We start from the raw sequence: 25,761 nt of genomic DNA on the forward strand, positions 1-25,761 counted from the left end.
ACTGTAAGGGTTAGAGAAGGGCAATCACTCATTTTTAAAATCAACATTCTTCACTCTCCGTCGGTTATCCTATAATTGGATTCTTTGGAACCACAATAATCATTAGAATGATATTAAAACTCAACACCTTTAGAGATTTTGAGACACCGTAACAATTTGTCTATCGGTTCTATCAGAAGGGGGAAAAAAAAAAAAAACACGATGGTCCATCGGGAATTTTTTTTTATCGAAATGGGTCGGGCCGGACTTCAATCCGATGGGTTCAATATTTGTGGACATCTAAACCACGAAATTTCCTTGCCCACATATAAAATTTTAATCCAGGGAAGCTAAGGGTGATGGACTATCTGTCACATGGCAGAGACTACATTTTCACTATACAAAAGAGATGGGCGGCCTTATCAAGGCCGAATCCTTCAAATGAGTGTTTTTTTTTCCCCTCTTTTTAGGAACCATTCACTCACTCATATAGACACCATTATATTTTACCATAATGTATTGAGCGTCTTCTAATCTAGAAATATATATATATATATATATGAACTATGAATACAAGGTATTTTATTTTTTTGTCTCTCTTGCTGTGCTTCTTGTGTTGGACCTTATTGCCTCTCTTTATCTTTCGCATTAGCATATTAGAATATTAGATCAGATTGGTATCAGTTACATTGCATACTGTTATTATTATCATTATTATTATTATATATAGTGGGAATCAGACTAAAAATGAAAATGAGGTGAGGAAAAATCACCCTTGTGTTTCAAGTTTTTGGGTTTCTGGTCTAATAATTCTGCTGGGTCACTTTTCCGTTTCCTTTTCCTTTTTAGGCTTTAGGTCTTCCTTCTTCCTTTGCGGATTGACTTTACCTTCGGGATGTGTTTTTTTGTTTCTTTCTTTTGTTTGGGGTAAGTAGTACTACCCAAATCTGTGTCTGATCTCTCTCCAGCGAGCCAATATTAACGGCAACAGCAACAAGTACGGGGGGGCAGTAGGAGTAGAACAACAGCCACTACTACCAAACCTACTACGATGCCGACTACGACGACTACTACTACTACTATTAGTAGGGTGCTTCCATTGCCAATACCATCATCATCATCATCATCATCATCATCATCCAACGCTACCAAGCCAGGGGATTCAGACTCAACTAAACCCTATCCTTCACCGGCCGCTGAATATGAAGAAGTCGTTCACAATGCAGAGATGTTCATGCAAACACTACAGGATCTTCATAGATTTATGGGCACCAAATTTATGTGAGTTTTTTTTTTAATTTACTTATTTACACCCTACTGGAAATTTTGTGCCGTTTATTTGTATCCTTAATTTGTTATTATCGTTTCAATTTGGCAGGGTTTTCTCGAATTTAATATGTGATTACTTGTTTGTATACATTGGTGTTTACATTTTATTTTCTATGGTTCTGTTCTAACTTCTAAAGATGGAATTTAGTAAGGCTCTAGTATGTATGATTTTGAATTTCACTGTGTTTCGTAAATAGGTGTCTATTTTAGTGTGTTTTTTCCCATCATGGTTTCCATGTTTGATGTTTATACTTCTGTTCTTAACGTTCCACTTTGCTACGTTGGAATGTGGGTTCTTTCACTTGTCTGTATTTACTCTCTAGTATTTGATCAAATTTCATAAAGAAGAAGTTGGGGCTTTTCGACTATGGGCTTTTAACTTTTTCCCCTCATTGATTTTCCCGATACTCTGATTGAGCTATATTATTATATTGTGACAAAGATGCTTTTTTTTTTCCCCCTCTCTTTCTATTTTATTTTTTGTTGTAAGTTTTGCATTTTGCTTTTAAGTGTTTCTTTGGTTAGTATTTTCGTTCTTCAAATCTATGCATGTGATACTTGTTTTCTTCAGTTTGATGGAATGGCCACCACATTCCTTTTGTTGGCTACTTTTTTTTTTTTGGTTTTTATGGGGGTTGGGGCTGGTAAACCTCCTTGTTAGGTGCGATGTGGGATAATTTGTGTTATTTGATTAATGGTTCTCTATTTTATTTCCTGGTTCATTACAATTTGCTTTTTGCTTGTTCACAACGGTTACTAAATGAGATGCAGGTTAGTGTGCCTGTGTTTTGTATTCCAAATTTCTGTAAAAAAATGTGCTTTTTTACAATTTTGTTTCTTCGGTGAAGAATCAAGAAAGCAAAAAACTTTTAATAGCCACTTCGTTGCAGTCTCCCACTTCTAATGGAGTTTTTGCTTCTATATGGTTTGCTTTGTTCATATCCTTAGTGGTTTCTCTTGAATATGAGGTTTGTGTACCCTTTGATGTGTGGTTTTATCCGATTATTGGATCTTACTGCCATTGACTCTATGCATTTCTACATTTAGTGATTTTATGGAAATGCCTTCTTGGAGAGTGTTTTCCGTTAATCTCAACCTTCTTCAGTTGTTATATTCATTAATGAAGTAGATTCATTTTGTCTCCTCTAGCCTTTTTTTGTGCTTTTTAAAAAAATATTCTTGTAGTATGATACCACCACTGTATTTCTTGTGGAAGGAGAATAACAACCCTTAATTATGTATCCATTGGGTTCGTAGCAACATAATATAGTACTTGATTTTTTTCACTTGAATTTGTGCATGGGGAATTTGTTAGGTAATTCAGTGATACTGGATAGATGTGAAGTTGTGTGGAAAAATCCATGTTCTCGATGGGTTGAAAATGAAAACTCAAATTCAATGGGCATCACTTATTTATTTAGACCAATGAATTTCTTATTTAACGTAGCAATTTGGAGATGTTACCTTGCCAAATTGGTAGTGCCATGTGTGTCATTAAAAGTAATAGTTGGTAGCTTCTCAGTCTTGTAGTAACCATCTGTTTCCTATATGGGAGCAGAGAAAGCTCTTTATTTAGTCTTCATTTCACACTCTTATTTGACAGGGTGCCTACTATGGGAGGAAAGGCTCTGGATCTACACCGCCTTTTTGTTGAGGTAACATCTCGTGGTGGTCTTGAAAAGGTATGGATAACTGTATTTCTTTAAATGTGGTTAGGATACTTCTCATGCCATAAGTGGATGGGTAGTTCAATCCAGCTCATAAGTGGATGGATAGTTCAAGCCAGCTCATAAGTGGATTTGATCGGGATCGCTGGCCACCAATCCAGCTGATACCGGCTGATATGCCGATCTTTGGCCAGTCTTCCTCAAATATTGGCTAGTATCTGGCAGGATGGGTGGTTTTTGTTTCCGTTTCTATTTTTAAATCCTTGGTCTCAAGGACCTCTGAATCCATGATATGAAATTAAAAGCTCAAGTATTCTGGATCCTTCATGGCATAGGAGAAATTCATACAATGCATCGCACGGTTATGCAATCCAGCTCATAAGTGGATTTGATCGGGATCACTGGCCACCAATCCAGCTGATAACAGCTGATACGTCGATCTTTGGCCAGTCTTCCTCAAATATTGGCCGATATCTGGCAGGACGAGTGATTATTGTTTACGTTTCTATTTTTTAAACCATTGGTCTCAAGGACCTCTGAATCCATGATATGCTATTAAAATCTCAAGTATTCTGGATTGTCCATGGCATAGGAGAGATTCATACAATGCATCGCACGATTATGCAATCTGGATTTTTCTACATGGTATGAAGCAGATGGCTTAAGATTATACAACTCAATTCAACTAAGCATTGTCTAACTAGTGTGGCTACACAAATCCTGTAATCCTGTTCCAACATTCTGTTCCTTCTGGACCGTTTCCTCCGTCAGTTCATAGCTAATATATTTTTTATGTATTTTTTTTGAAGCATTCGTGTCTTTCCTCATTACTTCAATTGATTTCATTTTTGTCCCTCTATTTCTCTTGTTTGGCTCCTTCTATAATCAGCTTCACCGTACATGTACTGAACTATCTCCATTCTTTTGTTGTCACCTAACGTTGCATCTCCAAAATTTATGCATGTAGATTGGTCTATCCTTTCTAGTCTTAGGGTTGCCTTGCAATATCTCAACATTTACATACTAGCTAAGCACAATCAGTTTATGATTGTCCAAATTAAAAGCTCAGATGCCCTGTGAATGTTCTACTTTTAAACTCTAGTATGTTAGCTCCCTGGCTGGGACGTAAATTAGGATTTGGTTTCGTTCCTGCTGTCACTCTGGTTTAATCTTAGGTTCGTGTTGGCTGCACTTCTTTACAGCAAAGGCATGGGGAAGCCACCAAATAAGCTGACATATGATTTCGTCATGTTCGTGATGCAAGTGCACTACCTTGGACTGATCCAAACCGTTTGGGACCCGGATCGAGAACCGGGTCCAGTTTGAGTTTTTGGATCTAGTAGGATTTGAGGAATCTATGTTATTTGGGGAAAATAATGTCTTTTTACTTTATTTTATTCTATTAGCTACATAGGATATTTGTTTCCAAATTCTTCTCAGTTTCCTAGTTAGAGAGTTAGTCTTTATTTTTAGGACTATTTTATTTCTCTTTATATGTGGTGTAATCCCATCGTTGGAGGTAGATTGAAAATTTGAATTGAGTTTGTGTTCGTGAAGAGCCTGCGTGGCTTGGTGTGGGTGTGCGAGCTTCTTCTTCCCCCTCCCTTATGCTATTTCTTCCTCTCTTCCCTGCAACTGAGTTTCATCTCAGATTTCCCTTTCTTCCCTAACCGGCCCTCCACCAGTGCACTTCCCAGATACATCTAAGAAGATTGAACTAAGTGATTTCATGGTGTTCTTCTTTCTTATAGATCTAATCACTTAAAAACAAAATAAGTATCAAAATGGTGGTTCCGGTTCCACGAAATGGCAAAAATAATAAAAAGAATATTCGTTGTACCTGGGTAAATAAATAATGTTTAGTGGAAGTCCATGGAGGCTTGCTCATATCTTAGGGAAGGGAAGTCTTTGGCTTCATCAATAATCATCTTGTTCCAGTGGGTGACCAATACTTGATACATTAGTTGGGATACTTGATTCTTTAGATGTGTAATATTACCACAATCTGATTGCTGAAAACAAAGCTATTTATCGATCAACTACTAGCTTTTCCCAGTGATTGTAATTCCATTTTGTGGTTTTCGACTTTATTATCTTCTTTCTTGCTCCCAAACACAATGATTGGGTGGTAGATTTTCTATTTGCATAACCTATAATTGGTGATATGACAATGACAATCTTACTACTATTTATTTCTTTCCTCTTAGTTTTCTTTTCTACTTTGATGACAAATTTAGAAGCACTTCTATTATTGTCTAACTTGAATGGTTTTTGTTTTTGAATTTACCAAACATGAATGGTTTTTTTTTTTGGAAATACAGAAGTCTTTTAGTCTATCCTGTGAGGTCATTGGCATTTTCCTGATATGCCCGCTTGCAATCACAATGATAGGTTCACATCTCTCTTGGATTGATTGTAGGTTATTAGGGATCGGAAATGGAGGGATGTGATTGCTGTATTCAGTTTCCCAGCAACAATTACCAATGCTTCATTTGTCTTGCGGAAGTACTATATTTCCTTGCTTCATCACTACGAGCAAGTGTATTACTTCCATCGACATGGTCCATCGACCTCAATGGCTGGTATCTTTTAGCTTAGATCTACTTCTAATGCCGTTCCACACTATCTCAAGCATAGTTGTCAAGGTGTTGCCTAGTCGCCATCACCTAGGCGTCCAGGCGCCCTTTGCTGGAAGGGCGCCTTGTTGGTGTCACCCTGATTTTTTCCCTCCTCCAACGCCTTGGGTCGCCTAGACGCCATGACAACTATGATCTCTAGTCATTTAATTATGCCGTTAATAACTTTTTTTATTTCTTAATTTTTCCCTTTTTTATTTTGTTACATAGTTTCTGTGGCTAAGAGCCCTGCCTGTTTGCCAGCAACCTTAGAGGTTCAAGCTAATGTCCCACCTTCTCATGAAAATGGAATCACTGTAAATCAATCAGCAGGTCAGATATTCTGAACTTTCTTTTTTCTGATTTTGCTTCTGGAGCATGTTTTTGATGTGGAAAATGGTTGGCAATGAAGAAATAGCAACATCATATTTCTTATTTGGCCAATATTCGTTGTGGAGAGAGCCCCTTTTTTTGGGGGTGGTGGTAGTGGTAGTAGGACTTTATGCCTTGTGGTTCCCAAAACTGCAATGTAGGAACCACCTATTATTTTATACGGCGACTCATGATATCATTTTAATACCTGTGACTTGTAATACCATTTTAATATGATGCCTTTTGGATCTTGTAATATCAATTTTTCTCTCTAACTTGGGTCTAACTTGGGTGGTCTATCTTAAAACTCATAATTCTCATGCCTTTTCTCACATCTTCAAACCTATTCCTTTTGTCCTTTCCCACAATGTCTCACTCGCCCCACCCCCATAAAAAAAAACCATAAAAAGGTTTATGGGCCTATTCCTCGTCATTTTATACTGATCCTTTTTAGTTGTGCAGTCATTTGTCTTTGCTGCACATGACAAACCATTTCAATTAACTCTATCATCATATTTCCTACTGGTGCTGCCCAAGTTCCTGCAGATGCTTCAATTTTTTATTCTATCCTCTCTAGTCCTGTTATTCATCATTTTCCGCACCTCATTTCAGCTATACTCATTCTATGTATGTGTTGTTGCGTGTCTGCTCAACATTTTACTTCATACATTTTCCTCACTGCTCTGATTGTATTTGCATCTTACCTTTTTGTCTCTGCCTGATGCAGTTGCATTAGACATTAATCCCGTATGGAGGCTTATGGGCAAGCATGGTACAAGGTTCTGACGAAATTTTGCGAAATCAAGCGAAATATTTCGGTTTCACTGGCTGTCTAAACAAAACATCATGTGATACTAAAGAATTGCAATGTTGTGACTGAGATTTTGCAATTTTGCCAATATTTCGACCATATTTCGGATTTCACATTTCAGTATTGTTTCGGTCAAACCGTTTGTATGAAATGCATGGTTTCGATTGAAATTTCGACCATGTTTCGAGTTTCGGTATCGTTTCGCTAGTTTCGACTCCAAAGAGGGAAACTTCCTACAAAACCTCAATTTTTTGTGATTTTTGGCCAAATCGCTCCCCTATCTTTGTAATTAACCATGAATAACATTGATAATTATGAAATGGTTTTTCTAATTTGATGTTATGTTTATTTATTCCTAAAGCATATTTCAGTTGTTTTAATTGAATTATGTGTTCTAGTACTAAATTGTGTGTATACAACATCCAACAATGTATGACGTATACTACCAACCTTTGTTTCAAAGCCAAACTACCTTTTTGTATGTTTTTTTTACAATATAAGGGTTTCACTATGTTTAAAGGGCTTAAAATAGGGTTTCCTAGAAGTTTTGGGAACTAATTTGGCAATTTGGACCTCGAAACCATCAATCAGAACCAGCAACTGATCGCGATTTCGCGGAATATTCGATCCATGTCAAAACCAGGCTCGAAACCAAAACCTTGAACCCTGTGCACTAGCTTAGGAGACCTGTAAGGTGTTGGCATTCCAATGAACTAAAATTAACCTTGGGGTAGCTATATTATAGTTAGGGCCTCCTTTGTTTTTTTGTTTTGGCTTCATTGTAATGGGATTAATTTATAAACCCATAAAGTGGGTATAAAGTTAGTAAATGGGATTAATAGTTAAGTGAAGTGTTTGAGTTAGATTAGAATACTTAATAGCTAGATAGAGTTCTGTTTTGAGTTTATTTACTTTATTGAGTGTGTGAGTTAGATTAGGAGTCTTTTTATGAGTCAATTTAAGAAACTTAGAAGGTTTTTATTTATGTAATATACCCCTCATCATTAGAGATGTTTTGAATAAAGAATGAGTTTTTTTAGAGTTTTGGTGCTATTGAGCAGTGCATACGGGATTTGTATCCCATACCTGATTTCTTCTCTTCTGTTCTCTTCTTCCTCCCAAGGAGATCGATCTCATCTCTTTTCCTTCCCCTTCCATCGATGTAATTTCTTCCCTTAACAACACAATTGCTTCCTTTATTTCAGATCTGATTGCAGATTTGATTATTGGGCCTACTTGCATCTAAGATCCATAATCTGGATTTTCAAATTGCATTACTGCCTCCTTATGTATTATTGAACCAAGATAATAAAATGGTTCCTCTTAGGTTCTTTTCTTCCCGTTTGCCATAATGATCTCTGTAATTCTTAAACCTTGTGGTTTCTGTTATATGCAGGAAGTCCTCAACTTCACGTTGGCTGTCCAGTTTCTGGAATAATTGATGGAAAATTTGATAATGGATATCTAGTGACTGTTAGTTTTGGTTCTGATAAGTTGAGAGGAGTTCTCTATCACGTCCCTGATGAGTTACAGGTGCCAGGGAGTTCTATTACTTCTACTGTGAATGGTCGTCAGAACCGGAAAAGATCCCAGATGGCATTGAAGGATCCTTCTCGCCCTAAGACAAACAGGAGTGGTTACAATTTCTTTTTTGCTGAGCATTATGCCAGACTGAAACCATCACATCTGGGGGAAGAGAAAGTCATCAGTAAGAAAATTGGGCACCTATGGAGCAAACTCACTGAGGATGAAAAACAGGTGTGATCAAGGATATTTATCTCTCCATCCTTTGGTTTCTGATTCAATCCCTCTAAATTTGATCCTATCCATATGCATGATTACGTAATGATTTAAATAAACATACTATAATGAGGCATAGGTTGCATCATTCTTGAAGCAGCCTATGAGCCCTACCATCCAAGTGGCTCAGCAATAATTCAGAATCCATTGAAGAGCCACCTCATGTTGGGCAGTTTTCAAAATTCATGCAAAATGTGTCAAAGGCACTCTCTTGGTCAACTAGGAGAGCACAAAAGTGTCAACTAAGACCTAGGTTAAGGGGACCTTGGTCAAACAGGCAATATGAGTTCCGAGGTTCCTGTGGTCACTCAGGATACCTGACAATTAAGAAGGTATACATAGTGTTTGCTAGATAAAAATCAATTGTTTACACAGTCAAGTTTTATTGCATACTCAATGTTCTGATTATTTGATTATGAATCCTATTATATTATTACATTACTTAAGTTGTTATATATTATTATGTTTTAGAGTGTTAATGTGATGTGGAGTTTCACACAAGAAGGGCGTGCTGAGGTGCCTTCCATGACTAGCGCAGGAAATATTCTTCAATGTAAAATTTTTCAAACTTCTGATTCACTTTTTATCATGGTTATATGGTAGCAGCTGAACTCAAGTCCTTAAGCTAAACTATTAAACAAATATTTGTAATAAATTGTTTTCTTATTTTGCTAGATTTGTATTTGATATATTGTTTTTCTATGGATTAGAAATGTGATTTTTCTGGTTTGTGCATGCCATTATGGTTCTAAGAAATGAAATGTTAACAGAACTTTTAAATTATGAATATAATCTTCTTGTGGATAATATGCCTACATCCTATGTAAATTCACTCTTATCAAGGTAATGCTAATTTTCAGTTATTATATGCCTCTACCAGTACTCTGATTTATTTGTAAACATCCAAAATATCTCTTCAGTCAGTTCATTGAAGAATACAGTGTCATTATTACTAATGTAAGACTAGGTTGCCAGTCCCAAAAACCCACAAAAATTCAAAATTAGAACAAACTCAGAATTAGAAAGTTAGGGTTCCAAGCCAAACCAGCCAAGCGATGGTCAACAAACTTGGATCGAGTGTAGGTAAGGGGAATCTTTGCTCCAAATTTCATCCAATTCTGATGGTTGGATCTTGAGTTATGCGTGAAACACCAAAATAGAAGGTTATGGAAAAACCTCCAAACAGTGCTGGACTAGAGCTCCAGTGAAGATCGAGTGGAGTAGGAGTAGAGAAGAACCTCTGCTGAAATTCTCAGCCAATAGTAATGGCTAAATTGTGAGTTTTGAGTGAGTTCCCAATTTAGAAGGTTAAGGCCTACAGGCCAAACCAGCCGGCAGAATCCTTTCAAACTGGGATCGAGTGGAGGAGGTGGTGGGGAGGTTGTGTGCTCCAAAAATCAGCCAAGTCAGATGGGTATTTGCTGAGATATGATTTCCACAAGTCACAGCATCAAATCTGGGATTGCAGGGGCAGCAGCAAGTCTCAACCGATGGCAGCAACCTGCAGCAGCAAGCTTCAATTGATCTTCTCAAGAGTTGAAGCAGTCTCAACAGCACAGCAGTACACAGGGATCGATGGGAATGAAGAGAAGATGGAGAGGACAGAAAATAGAAGGTTGGGGATAGATGGATTAGGCTCTCACAGCCAGGCTCCTTCAGTCCTTCAAGTCACACACAAAACTTGAGAATGGAATCATGATTTGCAGCAAAGCAATTTCATTCAACTGTAAAATCGTGGGGTGGCTTCTACAGCCTTTACATTATATAGAGGGCTATGCTTGCACCTCAAGTTAAAAGAAAATAGAAACTACTAAACTGAAAATTAGAAACTAAGCTTGGAAATTGAAACTAAGAAAATAGTAACTAGGATTGTTTTAAAATAGAAACTAGATATAATCTTCAAGTCTTCTAGGAGTCTTCTAAATATTTCAGCCGATGCTTGCTCCTTATGGACCCCACCTCTTGAGTATTAAGTGTTGCTGCCGATTCTTTTCCTTGGTTGTCCCCACCTTCAAATATGGCCCGTCGATTAGTGCAAGTAGGCTTTAAGAACTTGGAACAAAAGGACAGTTATACCCTTCACTTTAAGACTTGAAGTAACTAATAATTAAAAGACTATTCTGCCCCCACGGTTCTTCTAGTAATATTCTCACCAAGCCAAATTAAGGGGCTGTGACACTGTTCACGTGAACAGTGCTTTTGTCTCTTCTTCATGTTTTGATCTACATCAATAACTTTGGCCTTGGCTGATTCACTTATTTATGATCTATGTGCATGGATGATCATGGTATTGCGGCCATTTTTCTCAGAGGAGAGACAAAATTCCAGTAGTCCATGTTGTGAAGCACTAAAACTGAAGCTGAGGATAGAATCTTGACACCTATTCAGGGTTTGTGTTGGTTTTCCTTTTATGTCTGGCGTTGTAGTTTATGACAGAGTTGGACGTGTTAGAAGAGATCTTGGCAATTAGATCCTTGCCAGAACACACCAGAGCTTTAGTCTATGTCAGTTAGAGGGCCCCCATTATTTTTTCTTAGCTTGCTGATTTCGACATATTCCTGTCCATGTTTTCTGAGATAGGGTTTGACCACTGTTTAAGTGTTTATCATATTATTATATCGGCATCTCATATTGTACAATATTGAAATAACAGTATTGTTAAGTATAACTTTTTGATCTCCCAAAAAAATCATGTAATATCAGTGTATATTCACATTTTGTAGGATAAAATACTTGGCAATCAGCAAATAATGCAAAGTAGACAAGGTTTTTAGACCAAAATAGAAACTCTTATCAATATTTTCTTGAATAAATAAATCAAACACAACAACAACAACATATCCTTATCCCGACTAAATGGGGTTGGCTAGAATAAATAAATAAAAAATTTCTCCAAAAAAGGAAAAGAAGTACCAATTTTAGGCTTTTAGCATGCTTTAATTTGGTATCCCCCCCCCCCCCCCCCCACACACAAAGAAAAGGGACAGTGCAAATTCTTTTTTTTTTTGGGGAGGGGGGGGGGGAATAATGTAGTCCTAGATTGAAAATAATCAACCTAGAAGCCAAAACCAGGATCTGTTCTTCAAAGGGAGATTCGGTTAGGGTTAAATTAATGGAAAGGTCAAATTTAGGGTTAGGGTTTAGTGGGGTCTAGGGTTTGAGGTTAGGGTTAGGGTAAGTTGATGCAGGGAAGTCTTCCAGTGAAGGTCTCGTTAACAAATAACAAGTTTAAGGCTGCTGAACAGAATCGGCAGCAAGGTTGGTCAAGTTAGGGTTATGGTTTTGAAAGAGAGATGAGTGAGGATTTCTAGGTTTAGAGTGGTCATATTAGGGCCAGGGTCGAATCGAGTCTTCCAAAGCGCTGGAAGGATACTCGGTCAAGGTTTGGTAGTGTTTTGATGGTTAGGTTATGCTGGGCAGGTTATGGGTGATGTAGCAAAACCCATCCATTCTTTTAAATGTTTAAATTTGTGAGTTTTCTTTTTTAGAGTATCAGAAGATGTGATGTGTTGGATCAAATAGTTGAATTATGTATTGGGACTTGAAACTTGGGCGATTGATCTTTTGCGTTATATTCACTAAGGCTGAAGTTGATAGAGTTGCCTTAAATTGGCATTCATCAAGTGTTTGTTAAACAATTGGTCCACTGACCTGAATGGTGAAGGTCAAACAATAATATGTGAGTGGACTACATGTTTGGAAAGAGCTGCTCGGCTGCATCTAAGTTGTTAAGATGTGCACACCATATATTATATTTAGTGTTTAATAATGTTAAGAATGGAATATCTAGTAAAATTTTACATAGTTTTCGTGCATTGAATATACTTTGGATATTATCATTGTCGAAGCTGAAAACAGGCTCCTTTGTCTTGTATGTTATATTTCTTGTGTTGATTTGTGAATATGATGAAAATCGGTTCTGCAGGTTTATCAGGAGAAAGGACTGAAGGACAAGGAGAGATACCAGAGTGAAATGTTCGAGTACAGAAAATTATCCAGAGCTTCAACCCTTCAATAGGTTATGGAAATTGATGATCAGAGAGAGAGAGAGAGAGGGGAAGAGACCATGAATTGGATGTTCTCCCTGATTCCAATGACTCGTTCAATTTTATTCTATTTTTTTATTTTTTTTTATTTTCCTTTCACTTTGGTTTCTAATGTACAGGAAACTGAAATTAATTTTAGGGATTTGATCCTGCTTGTACTTGATGGGTGATCCATGCCTGTACATATTTGTCATTTTGTCCCTTTCGGCTTCAATGTTAGCTACTGAAACTGCAAGTGCAATGCTAGATGGATGGGTCTGATTTAGCTGATTCCAAAGGGTTGTCATTTGCAACTTTTGTTTTGATGATTGTTGGTTGCTGTTTTCAATTAGGGATGATTGTTATTTCATGGAGTTGATGCTGCAATCTCATGTCTACTTCTCACTGTTTCCGTTGGTTTTGTCAACCAGAAAAGAGAAAAGGGAAAATAAAACCGTTACTGTTAGTGTGTATGATTTGGAACTTGGAAGTGGTAGTGCAGATCTGATGATGCCTTCCAGTCTACGGTTCTCTAGGCCCATTCCTTTCCTGGTCAGAATGGAAGGCCCTTAAGCCTTGGCTGGTAGAATGTAAGATGCGGGCATGGGTCTCGTGTGGCGCAGTGGCGTTGTGGCCTGTGTGTGGACTCCATTCAGACCTACTTAGACAAGTATTGGCCGTGTGAAGTTGGACCATAGTGGAAGTGGCAGTGGCCAATCTGATATCTGCTGTTGATATCTAAATCCTTGATCTGGGACGGAGGATTGTTATGATCGTTATTAGGATTATTATTAGGGAAAAAGATCTCTGTCCGGGAGTGTGGCCTATCCTAGCACTCTCATGAGTCTATCTCTCTCCTCCCCATATGAAAAGATACCTTTGCCCCCTTGTTTTGAGAAGGAGAGAGATAAACACATGGGAGTGCTGGCGTAGCCCCCACTCCCAGACAGAAAACTACTTCCCTTATTATTATTAGTGCATTCCAGGAACCATCGGTCACTTGCTGTTTGCAAGAAAATCTGATGGGTGAGGAGGTCTTAATTTTAGGGGAAGGGGACTGGGAGCATTGGCCTACCCTGATGCTCCTTGTGTTTAACTCTCTCATCCTTCAAACTATGGGCCTGGTTGCATGGATGTCTATCTTTTCACAAGAGGAGGTGAGAGAGAAATTCATAGGCGCACTGGGTAAGTAACGCTTTTGGATAGAGTTCTTTTTCCTTTATTTTAAGTAAGGTGAAAAGATCTTCATGACGCCAATATCTGAATCACTATCCCCACACGTTTTACCGTAGCACCCCCTTTAAAATTCTCATATTGTCAGGTTTCTATAATACCCCTCCAACGTCCTAAATTGCACACAAGCATCAGAGGGAACTCTCTCCCTTTAAACAATGTACTACAGAAATAACATCTATCTATTAGGAGAGTTATATGCATAAAGGGTAAGTGCATAATGCTGTCTTGCCTTAATTTTGAAGATGGATGCGCCATGCATATATATCACAATACGTATATTATTAAATGATTTATCCAAAAGATGAATGGTTATAAAAAAAACATTTGGGGAGGGTTTTCATGCACGGCTGCATATATAGAGGAAGGTTAGATGCATCAAATAATGGGGTTTTAGTCATTTCGGCCTTCTTATGTCTCATTCCACGATTGGTGCTTGACTCTGCACCAAACCTCTTGCCATAATATTTCATAATTTTGTCACCAATGTCTATTTCTTTTTATTTTTTATCTTTTATTTTGGCATTGTAAAGGGAATATTCTTAGTGGTTGGATGAATCTATAGGCACCGTTTGATAACTTTACGCGTGTTTTTGTGTCGTTTCTGCCCGAAAACATATATTGGTATTTTTGTTTGCAAAATAACGTTTCTGGATTGCAAAATGGTGTTTGATAAACCTGTTATAGAAACGTATCCAGAACACTTTTGTAATGTAAAAGTGTTTGATAAAACCTGTTTCTGCAATAGTCTTGTAATGTTTACTATAAATTATAGAAATGTAATTAATGCTATAATCTATATAAAATCAATGATGTTAGGATATTAAAAATTATTATTATCTTACTAAAAAATTTAAATATTAATAAAAATACATATAAAGTGTACATTAAATTCATGTAAAATATTTAAAAAAAAATTACAAGATAGAAAAGTAAAGAACTCTATCCTGGAGTGCGGCTTTATCTTTCTCCTCTCCAAATGAAAAGACACTCATGCCCCTTGTTTTTGTGGAGGAAAGAGATAGACACATGGAAGTGTTGGTGTAAGCTAAGGATGTAAACGGATCGAATTTGGTCAGATAATGGCATTATCATATTCGTATTCGATTATATTCAGATGGATAATATCCTACTAGTTTTCGGACAGATTCAGATGATATCATATCCGTTGACATCTTTACCGTTTTGTTGATAAGGGTTAGGGTTGAGACTTGAGAGTTCAACAATTACCCTTTCTTCTACTCTTTTTAGTCTATGATTTTCTTATGTTCTCTACTTTTGATTTTTGCTTGTATTTATTTTAATAGATATGCGATTCCATGTATCACTTTTTTTTTTTTGGTAGAATGATTCCATGTATCACAATGCATAAAACAATATATATTTTTAAACTAATAGAAAATTTAAAAAAAGAATCACATTATCTTAACTTATAAAATTATAAAAATAAAAACACTAAATCAGATTGAGAAAAACAAAGATATATTTCATACATTTTATTACTGTTGGATTGCTAAACGAATCGAATAATAATCGATTAGATGGGAAGATTATCATATTCGTATCTGATTAGTTTTCGAACGGATTTGGATTCTTCTAATGGATACGAATTTTGAAATATCCGTTGATATCCCTAGTGTAAGCACACTCCCGGTAGAAAACTACTTCCCAAAAAGTTCCCAAAAATTTCCCAAAAATATTAGACGTTGTAAGAAAATTTTAGAACGAAGCAAACGGGCCCTAATTTGAAAATGAATTGGAATTGGAATTGGGGCGCAGTAGTTATGTTGATAGTTTCTCCTGCGCGATTGCCTTTCTCCTCGAAGAAGGACTAAATCTCTTCTCCTCCCTTTGGGCTCCTTCGCTTCTTTTCTGGGTCTCTCGTTCTTGTTGTCCGCTCGTCTGACCTCCGACGACTATCCATCGTTTTGGCTCAGATAGCAGAGTTGCAGAGAGAGAGAGAGGTACGTCCAGAGAGACATACTTACCGAAGTGAAATCCAACAACCTTATTATGTTAATTTTCCTACTGTTCATTATATTACTTGGAATGATTTATTTATTACAAGGATGGGAATGGATAAGCAAAACCCTTTTTCTCTTCTCTTCTCTTCAGAGGAGAAAGTTAAGTTGTCCCTGTCATGCTCTTTCACCTCTTTTTGTTTTTTGTTTTTGTTTTTTTTTAGGTTGCGTGTACTTGATTTATGCAGTTTGAAAAGGAGAGGAAAATTAACGCACGATCCATTCATTCCATCCTCTCTCCTCCATTCCCTTTGGATAAGATTAAGAAGATTCCATCCTCTTCCTCCACTTTGTATTTATTCTTCTTCTTCTTCTTCTGTTTGTGGCCACTTGTGTTTTTGGATACGTTTCTTCCTTGAATTTTTACAGGTCATTTTTCTTTGGATATTTTACGTTTTTATTGTTTGTGGTTTTGTGTTGGCGTTTTGATCTGCGGGTAGACTTACCAGGTTTTATTTTTTCTTCTTCGACATCATCTTTTATTTACATCTCCTCATCTGTTATTACGGTTTCATTTTCCCCCTTCTCAAAAAATTAAAATTTTTTTTTTGTTGGAGATCATCTCTTATACTTTCCTCTGTTCTTCGTCCGGACAGATCTAGAGTTGTGCGTCTTTAGCATTTTACAAAATTTACATCCTTTCCATATCCATTTTTTAAACACCCCCCCCCCACCCTATTAGGGTATTATTTTTTTTTTTTAAAAAAAATTCATGGTAGGTTATATGGAATTTTGGATCCATAATTGGATTCACTGAAACTTCACTTTCTTTTATTACCTTTGAGAAAGTACATTGATTTTGCATTACGGAGACTTCAGTCCGCCCCATTTTGTTTTTGTTTGACACATTTATATATTTCTATTTCTATTTTGAGATCAGGGGAGTTCATGGCCAGCAAAAGAATCCAGAAGGAGCTTCAGGATTTGCAGAGAGATCCTCCGACTTCCTGCAGCGCTGGGCCTGTGGGAGAGGACCTCTTCCACTGGCAGGCGACGATCATGGGACCCGCAGATAGCCGCTATGCTGGTGGCGTGTTCTTTGTCATGATCCATTTTCCACCTGACTATCCCTTCAAGCCTCCCAAAGTCAACTTCCAGACTAAGGTAATCTGGACTTCTTTCTTTTGCTTGGATGTTTATTTGTTTTATGTATTTACTCCAATTTTTGTTCCAACACATTCACTGCTATTATTGTTGGCTTGAAGAAGATAGCTCGACCTTGGTCTTTTTGTGGAGGGTCCTTTCTCTACTCATATATCTGCTGAACTGAACTAACAAGTGCAAACCGTCCTAATTTATCAATGCCAACCATTTTTAAATTATTGAATGTACCAGTGGCCATGTGTTCCTTGATTTATATAGTTAATGGCCTTGACTCCTTCAATGGTTTTTGAGTTTAGGCAAAGGAAATGATTATCTCCGGTCTGGATTTTGCCTGGTCAAGGCACAAAGGGTGCCATTCTATTGCATGCAATTTTTTTTTAATCGGAATCTTGTTCCAGAACTTGCAAAACAAGGAGCAGAAATGGCTATTTCCTCGGGCTAATTTTTTACTTTCTCTATCTAATTGTTCTTAAGATAGGCTGGAAACTAATCCTCCTTGATGGTCAGTCGTGGAAATAAAATAGTGAATGAAGCAAGGGTGTTTCCTTTCGGTAAGCGAATAAGGATTTGATAAGAAAAAGGAACCCACATAAAAGGGTGAAAGGACTGCATGATGTAAAGATTACATTGTGAACAGTTTGATGGGAATGGAAATAAATAAAGGTAGAAGATCAATATGGATGAAAATTATAGTTTGTTAATAATAGATTAATAGCTAATGCAGTCATGATGATGCTTTGTATTGCCTTTCCCTAGGTATGGACTTACACAAAGTATTTATGTACATTTTTATATATGGTTAGCTAGCAATTGGATCAGATGAGATTGGGTTTGTGTTGGGTTGATACCTGAATAGGACGTGAGTAAGCAACTATAGAGTCTGAACTCAGTAAAAGTGTAGAGAACCTAGGACCTATAACCAGTAACCTTAGAGAGAGAAGAGAAGAGAGAAAAGAGAGAAAAGAGAGAATGAGAGAATAATTGCTTGTATTAATTGATAGGTAAGCCCCTCTATTTATAATAGAGGGGAAAGTTACAAGAGACTAAAATAGGCGATGTGGGACTAAAACCCACACAGCCGACTTACACTTAATAACATAAAAACTACCCCAAAAAGACCAGAATACCCCCACGGTATTCTGGAGTACATATTCCAACACTCCCCCTCAAGCTGGATTATACAAATAATTAAAGAAAGAAGATCCAACTTGGACTAAAGAAAAAAGAACTCCATAACAATGCTAACAAAAAGCTTTAAGAATCAGAACATGCATGTATTAGCAGAATCCATCTTGTCTGCCATGAGTATGGAAAATTTCAGGTCTACCTCAATCTAGATTTATACTCATATGGTATTATCCTATGGGAGGAAATTAAATACACACACACAGGGAAATTAAGGAGTCTAGCTCTTGGGACTAGAGGACAATCATATATCACATACATATTTTTCAAGAAATAAGAGAGGGGGGGGGGGAAGAGAGAAACTTATTGTAGAACCTGTCCTTGATTTAGTATGTACAAAGTAAGTGGGGAACATTAGCTGTTACATTTTCTAAAGAGTGGATTTGCAGCTGCAATTAAGAGTTCAATTATTTGATTCTGGTTTCAGCTGATTCTTTAGATCCAGTCAGCAATTATACGATTGTTTGAGTCAACGTTGAGAAAATGTGGATTTTCATCCAATGCCATATATTTGTTTTTGCCTGTCCTTGGAGGGATGTTCTATTTTTTATTTGGTTTAGTTGTTTTCTGCTGAGCTCTTTGTAACTAATACTATGGATTTTATTTTTTGGGGGGTGAAAAACTAATGCATGGATTTGTGAGACGAACAAGATAAAAGTTCAGTAACATGATATTGAAAGGCCATATGTACAAGAGTTGAATTGGATAAATGGCAATACTTATAGAAACATAATTATAAATACCTACACTTGTGCAGAAATTTTTCTCTTAAGCCGAAACCAAAGTAGTATAGAAACTCAGTTTAGCGTTTAGGAAAATTGACTGTTAGAGGCATACTAGGGTCTAGGGCTGTCAATCTGACTAGGATCCAGCTTATCAAAGTGAAAGGTTGGGCACCAATTGAATCAGTCCCTTCTAGGAAATATATTGAAACAAGAAATAGTCAACAGACAAAGTTGATTATAGAAATGAAGTTCAGGCCTAATAAGCAAATATCATTATTCTAGAGAACAGACAAATTTGCTAAAGGGCAGCATCATGTGCAGGTCAAGATCTCATGGTCCTTGCATGTGGAGTTCATGCGGCATTTTCTTCACGCTGCACCGAAGGAGAAGAAATGTCGGGAGAACTCTTCTGATGCACTTCCTAGGAGTTGAACACACATCTTCCCTGCTCTGATACCATGTTCGCTACTGTTTCACGTAAAAGCTCGAACTATTAGGGAAGTGACAGCATAAGTGTATTCAACAGAAGGCAATCAAGCTAACTAGGCTCCAGGCTGTTGAAGTGAAGGGAAAAACTAAGGGAAACTGAGGATAGAATCTGGTGTATAATGTAGGGACAGATTTAATTTAACTCAGATCAGATCTGATGAAGAATAGGAGTCGAAACTATTTTCTGAAGTTTCAGATCAAGCTCAAACTATAAAGCCTTAGTAGTTTCTATATTCCTACTTTTTATTTTATTTTAGGAAGTTTCTGTTTTCTTACCTTCTATTTTGTAAGCTTGCCTAAGCTATAAAATTGGCACCCCCTATTTTCTTACTTTCTATTTTGTAAGCGTCCCTAAGCTATAAAATTGGCACCCATTGTAAGAAAGAGTCACCAATTGATTAATGAATTTACAAGCAATGCTTGCCTCCAATTCTGAGAAAGAATTTTCCTTTCAACAGCTGAGATAGCTGTGGGTGAGAGGCCCAATGCTGCCTACCCCCCCCCCCCCCCCCGGGGTAAGAAAGTTACCAATTGATTAATGAATTTACAAGTAATGCTTGCCTCCAATTCTGAGAAAGAATTTGCCTTTCAACAGCTGAGATAGCTGTGGGTGAGAGGCCCAAGGCTGAGATAGCCTACTCACCCCCCAACCCCCCCCCCCCCCCAAAGAAAGTTACCAATTGATTAATGAATTTACAAGCAATGCTTGCCTCCAATTCTGAGAAAGAATTTGCCTTTCAACAACTGAGATTGCTGTGGGTGAGAGGCCCAAGGCTGAGATAGCCTACTCACCCCCCCACCCCCTATAAGAAAGTTACCAATTGATTAATGAATTTACAAGTAATGCTTGCCTCCAATTCTGAGAAAGAATTTGCCTTTCAACAGCTGAGATAGCTGTGGGTGAGAGGCCCAAGGCTGAGATAGCCTACCCCACCCCCCCTCCAATCCCTATACCCCTTTCTATGTATCCATCTATTTTCTTTTTTGTTCTTCCAATCCACCCCTACTGTTGCTGCCATCTTGACAAGACTGCAATAAACTGCTGCTGGAGAACTCTTTGAAGACTTGAATCAATCCAGAGTCATCACCAAGTACTGCTGCTGCTGCAATTGGGATCAGTTCTGCCCAGAATCTGCTGCAAACTTCAGACTTGAATAACTTCCCAACCAACCATTAGAATTGGCTGATATTTGGAGCACAAACCACCCTTGCCTAGGCCTTCACTCGATCCTACTTTGGAGCCATTCCTGCTGCTGGTTTGGACCTTATTCACTAAGTTACTAATTCTGATTTAATTTCTATACCTACTTTGGAGCCATTTCTGCTGCAACTATTATCGATCCTAATGTAGAGTGGTTCTTAGTTGAACTCCTATGTTAAGTGCCTTCTATACCTACTGTTGTCGCTGAAGCAGCAAGTTCAAAACTATAATCATAACCAGCCAGTTTAGACCATGAATTCTTCTTTCGAAAATGGTAAAAGCTGCGCTGGAAATAATAAAAATCACTTTTTTTTTGTTAAGTCAAATAAAAAGGACTATTTTTTGTTGAAATAAAAAAATAACTACTGCTTTGGGTAGTAAAATGTTTTTGGGAATAATATGAGTGCTAATGAGTCAGTTGGCCTCCAATCATTCTCAGTTACGTCTCTCTCTCTCTCTTCATATCTTTTCCTTTTCTCCCTCTTCTTTTGAGTCAATGGGCTGAAGGGATCAAAGTATAGCCATTTCTTTGGTTGCTAGACCAACATCTGCAGAAACGACTCAAAATTGTTCCATTTGGCTCCAAAGGCTAGTGGGGTGCAAGTCATCAGAAGGAAATGTTAGTACTTGAGTACTCAAAGCTGTAGATCCTTTAGATTCAATGGCGACTATGCTCCAACCTCGGATCGTTGGTGAGGAACATTATGAAACTGCACAAAGAGTTGAGCAAACTTTACAACGTTACAAAGAGCTTCAAGACATTATAGCTGTCCTTGGGTTGGACAAATTATCCAAAGAGGATCATTAACCGTAGCAAGGGCACAACAAATTGACTGTTTGGAGCATCTATCACCGTTTTCTCTAGTTGCTGCTTGGGTCAATGGTACTTTTGCTTTAAATGTATCTCTATCTATATATCTTAAGAGCTAGTGTGTGCTAGATTAAGGGGCATGTATCTCATATTCTATAATGAGTTGACTATTTAAACGTTTGATTAAAGATATGATGGGATATTCATCTAATATATCGTTTGACAGGTGTACCACCCAAACATCAACTCCAATGGCAGCATTTGTCTGGACATCCTTAAGGAGCAGTGGAGCCCGGCCTTGACCATATCAAAGGTTCTCCTCTCCATCTGCTCACTTCTTACTGACCCCAACCCTGATGATCCCCTTGTACCTGAAATTGCCCACATCTACAAGAACCAAAGAAGTCGATATGAGGAAACAGCAAGGGCATGGACCCAGAAATATGCCATGAACTGACATTGGCCCTCTGGGGGTTCAACCAATGCTGGGTGGACCTCAACAGCAGTTGAATTTTTGGTTTTTTGTTTTTTTGTTGGGCGGGGGATGAAGAGCAAAACTGAAACAAGCTGGTGTGTGGTAAACATGCTCCCAGATGAATAGAACTGTTCCATCGAAAGTGAAGGACATGTTTGGTTTTGTATATTATTATTATAATTATGGGATAAATGGTTCCTTTGTTCTGTCAGTAATATGTTTTGTTATTATAATCATAGGAAATAGACTTTTTACCCCAAAAATAAATCATAGGAAATGGACTCTTGAGCTATTTATAATTGGTATTATCAAAGGGAACACCAACTAGAGTAACGGCAAAAATGGTAGAATCTTGTTCAGGAAACCAACCGATTCACGGGTACGTTTTAGCTGTCGGCTACTGTCAATCTGGGCAGCTGGGCTGCATGTGCAGCACCAAAGGTGAGGTGGCACATATTTACCACTTTATCCTTGTATGAGTGCCTTGTCCGAGTAGGGGTAAGGTGGTCAATGCGCACCGCCTCACCTCTGGCGTTGCAAATGCAGCCCTGCTGCCCGGATTGACAGGATCTTTTTCACAACACCCGCCCCCCCATCTCTCCCCTTTTTCTTCTGTAGACGTGTTGTAGTGGTGGGGCCTAGTGGTCTATTGTAAGGCTGGCACGGGGCCGGGTGGTGCGTCATATACTCACTGGAAATAGGAGAAGAAAAAAACCATTTGGAGTCCGGAGTCTGGAATCTGGAGAGGATAAAATTTGAAAGTGGCTCTCGGATTGCAACCATGACTTCAAATTGATTAAACTTGGTCCGACTGGAGACCCCACCTTATTAGCGAGTGATTATTAGATTATGAAATTATAGGTGTTCCCCGAGGCATCCAATACCGTTGCTGGTGCTGGAACTCCTCTTATAGCTCCTCTACCTAGCACTTGCATCGTCTGTGGTACCCGAGTTTCGCATATTACATTTACATTTACATGTAGAGAGAGAGAGATCTCGGCGGGTGGTGGTGGTGTCAGGGAACAATGAACTCTGTTTGTTACAGTTATAACACAGGCCCTTCCATGTTCTTTCTTGCAGTTCTGCTGCTGTCATTCTCTTTAACGAGCGGCAAAGACAAGCTACTGGTCGGTGTTGGACTCCTTTCAAGGTACCACCAGACCAGACCAGACCCTTGTTTGCTTCTCCGATCTGGTAACTGAACTCGATCCCTTCCTCTGTGTTTTAAGTTGCGAGCGAGCAAGCCTCTCAAATAAGCAACTCGTGGTATCTAAGTCAAAGCGAAGAAAAATCAATCTTGACTAATTTGAGAGTGAACGTACCACTAGCTTGACTTCCCAGCATTCAAAATGTGAATTGGAAACCACCTGCACCATTACTACTAAGCGCCAAGGAAGGAATGAGAGAGAGAGAGCTAGGGAATGGGAAATCCTGTTTTATCAACAACAATAATCCCAACCCACTCCACAATTAAACCCCCTTTTTTTTTAAATTTATTAGAATCCTAATTAGGTTCCTAACAGATACGTACGTTTCCATTCTCACGTCACCTCCTCCTCGGCTCCTCCTCATTTATTTATTCATTTACTTACTTAATAATTTTATTACCTTAAATACCATATTCCTAATAACTATGAATCATGAATGTGAGAGAGAGAGAGGGAGCGGGTAAAGAACCAACCAAAGCGTGATGTGGAATGTGGTAGACAAATGAAGAAGTTGCAATACAAAACATACACAATTAGTAATAAGTGATTCTTCCTTTTATGGATTATCCTCTTTTTTTTTTTTCTTTCTAAAGACTCTTGCAATATTAATTATTATTCTGTACCGGGAAATGAAGAATTGCTTCGTCTTAATTTGCTAAAAATTGTATGGCTTTCTTCCTTCCCTACATTCATCAATCAATCCTTTTTGATCCAGCAGGGGAGGGGAGGGGAGGGTAGGGTAGGGTCTTGTGGTTTTTTTTGGGTGGGGGGAGAGAGAGAGAGAGCGCCATTTTTTATTGTTTTGTGAAGCAGAGTAAATATCGGAAAGAATCCTAGAGAAATAAAAAGTTTCCTATACAAATAGGAAAGTTTCTATACATAACTTAACTTAACAACCCCTCGCCAAAAAAAGAAAAAATAGAGTAATTAATTATTACTCTTACCAATTATCAGTAATGTATTTAGAGAAAATCACCATACAGGTCGAACCGTATACTTTCATGGCTCTTACTATATATATATCTAAAATCATCTCATAGTTTGGACTTTGGAGATAGAGTACCATGGGATTTTTGGTCTTAAATCAGCCATCGCTTGTAAAAACCCTAGAAGAAGATTCTGCCTCTTAAATCTGAAAACCCAGTGACCCGCTCCCAATTTTCTAGCATAGGAGGGATTGGTCAGGGACGGATCTATTCCAAATGTGAATCACCTGATTCGATCTGATTCTGATTCTAATTTCAATTCCAATTTTTCAATGAATGGAGAAGAGTACACAGTAATGGTTATATCACATGCTCTCTCTCTCTCTCCAACTAAAACACGGAATAGGGGATCGAATTCTAGGAACCTTGGCATAAGAATCATTCTGGGATCGATCACACGGGGAATCCCCTGATCCCATTCTCTCTCTCTCTCGATTTTTTTTTTTTTTTAAATCTGTGAGGGAAACCGTGAGGGAGGGGGAGACTGGGAGGACTGGAGATCCGTGTTTGTAATCGTTATTTTGGGTAATTTCCCAAAAAAAAAAAAAAAAGAGAGAAAAACCCAAATCCCCATCCAAATTCCAAGTCAGTTCCAAGTTTCTAACCGTTCCATGACTTCCATGTTCCATTGGGGGAGTAATAATTATAATATTATTTATTATTTATTACTAATTAATAATTAAAGAGCATTTATATTCATTTAACATTCCAAATCGTCCTCGGGAAAATCTGAAAAATCCGCCTCTCTTTTCTAGTTTGATTCATAATAATAATAAAAAAAAATCACAGGAATAATAAGAGGGTAAGAGCCTAAGAGGAGGAGGAAGAACGTGACTGTCAATCTTATTAGTCTCTCAGAGGGAGAGCAGTTACATGGGATTAGTGAGGGAGGGAGAGAAATTACTAATTAGTTTTGCTTTGCTTTGCTTTTGGTTTCTACCTTTACTTACAGCTGCAATTGGCTTATTCTCCTTCAGTTCTTCTCTATTCACCTCTCTTGATCAACGAGTCTTAATTAGTACTTCTTCTTCTTCTTCCAAGCTAGCTAGCTAGCTACTTTCTTTTATATTACCTGCACGCGTTCATTGTCTTCCCATATATGTTCATGTTCATTACTAACTATAAATGATCGCCTACCTTGGATCTGCTTTCCTTCGATCTCAGTACTGAAGCTAGCTCATCATAATCTTTCTCCATTTAATTATATATCTTTTCCGTTTAATTAATTGCAGTTCCACAGATTCTCCTCCAAATTCCAATACTTTATCAGTCGTGTACGTCCAACAAGTCTCTCAGCTGCACTCATTTTCATCTTCCATCTTCCATATATGGATAGTCGTGAGAGGCCAGATGATGATCGAGGAGCATGAACAAGAAGTCTGTCGTCGAGGGCAAGAGCTGCTCAATACTACTACTCTTCCTGGGTTTGGTTCGTCGAAGAAGAAGCGATCGGTGTCTCCCAGCAAGAACCCCGGACTACTACTACAGATGAAGCTCATCAGGAGGATATACAATCACAAGGGTGCCCAAGACTTGAACAGTACTCAAGAAGACAACGACGGCCTCAGATCTTACAACCAATTCCCAGGAAAGGAAAACCGAATCTGCAAGGTATGCAAAAAGGGCTTCAACACCGGAAGAGCTTTAGGAGGTCACATGAGAATTCACGCACACCCACAGGCGCAGGGGAAGAAGCCTCAATATTCCAAACTCCAATTCCAACTC

General features: G+C 38.0%; 2 protein-coding genes across 3 annotated transcripts; both read left to right on the forward strand.

The window, feature by feature from the left end:
- The first annotated feature begins 1,030 nt into the window (after positions 1-1,030).
- On the forward strand, positions 1,031-12,617 carry LOC122640188 (high mobility group B protein 10-like). The gene is made up of 7 exons (XM_043833342.1): positions 1,031-1,260; positions 2,912-2,990; positions 5,395-5,557; positions 5,822-5,923; positions 8,170-8,531; positions 9,045-9,126; positions 12,499-12,617. Exons 1-7 carry the CDS (start codon positions 1,031-1,033, stop codon positions 12,543-12,545), a joined length of 1,065 nt encoding a protein of 354 aa, XP_043689277.1. The 3' UTR covers positions 12,546-12,617.
- LOC122640078 (ubiquitin-conjugating enzyme E2 5A-like) lies at positions 12,615-22,051 on the forward strand. 2 transcript variants are annotated; one of them, XM_043833199.1, is made up of 4 exons: positions 15,659-15,795; positions 15,952-15,954; positions 16,733-16,956; positions 21,594-22,051. In XM_043833199.1, exons 3-4 carry the CDS (start codon positions 16,741-16,743, stop codon positions 21,822-21,824), a joined length of 447 nt encoding a protein of 148 aa, XP_043689134.1. In that variant the 5' UTR covers positions 15,659-15,795; positions 15,952-15,954; positions 16,733-16,740; the 3' UTR covers positions 21,825-22,051. The 2 variants fall into 2 exon arrangements, with proteins under 2 accessions (XP_043689135.1, XP_043689134.1); XM_043833200.1 differs by lacking the exons at positions 15,659-15,795; positions 15,952-15,954 and adding an exon at positions 12,615-12,627.
- Positions 22,052-25,761: the final 3,710 nt, after the last annotated feature.

The sequence above is a fragment of the Telopea speciosissima genome, chromosome 9 (assembly GCF_018873765.1).
Source record: "Telopea speciosissima isolate NSW1024214 ecotype Mountain lineage chromosome 9, Tspe_v1, whole genome shotgun sequence".
Taxonomy (NCBI): domain Eukaryota; kingdom Viridiplantae; phylum Streptophyta; class Magnoliopsida; order Proteales; family Proteaceae; genus Telopea; species Telopea speciosissima.

Coding starts and splice junctions, on each gene's coding strand:
- LOC122640188 (XM_043833342.1), top strand. CDS start 1,031: ATGCCGACTACGACGACTACTACTACTACTATTAGTAGGGTGCTTCCA. Junction 5,924..8,169: donor CACTGTAAATCAATCAGCAG/GTCAGATATTCT, acceptor TGTTATATGCAG/GAAGTCCTCAACTTCACGTT. Junction 8,532..9,044: donor TCACTGAGGATGAAAAACAG/GTGTGATCAAGG, acceptor ATTATGTTTTAG/AGTGTTAATGTGATGTGGAG.
- LOC122640078 (XM_043833200.1), top strand. CDS start 16,741: ATGGCCAGCAAAAGAATCCAGAAGGAGCTTCAGGATTTGCAGAGAGAT. Junction 16,957..21,593: donor AAGTCAACTTCCAGACTAAG/GTAATCTGGACT, acceptor ATCGTTTGACAG/GTGTACCACCCAAACATCAA.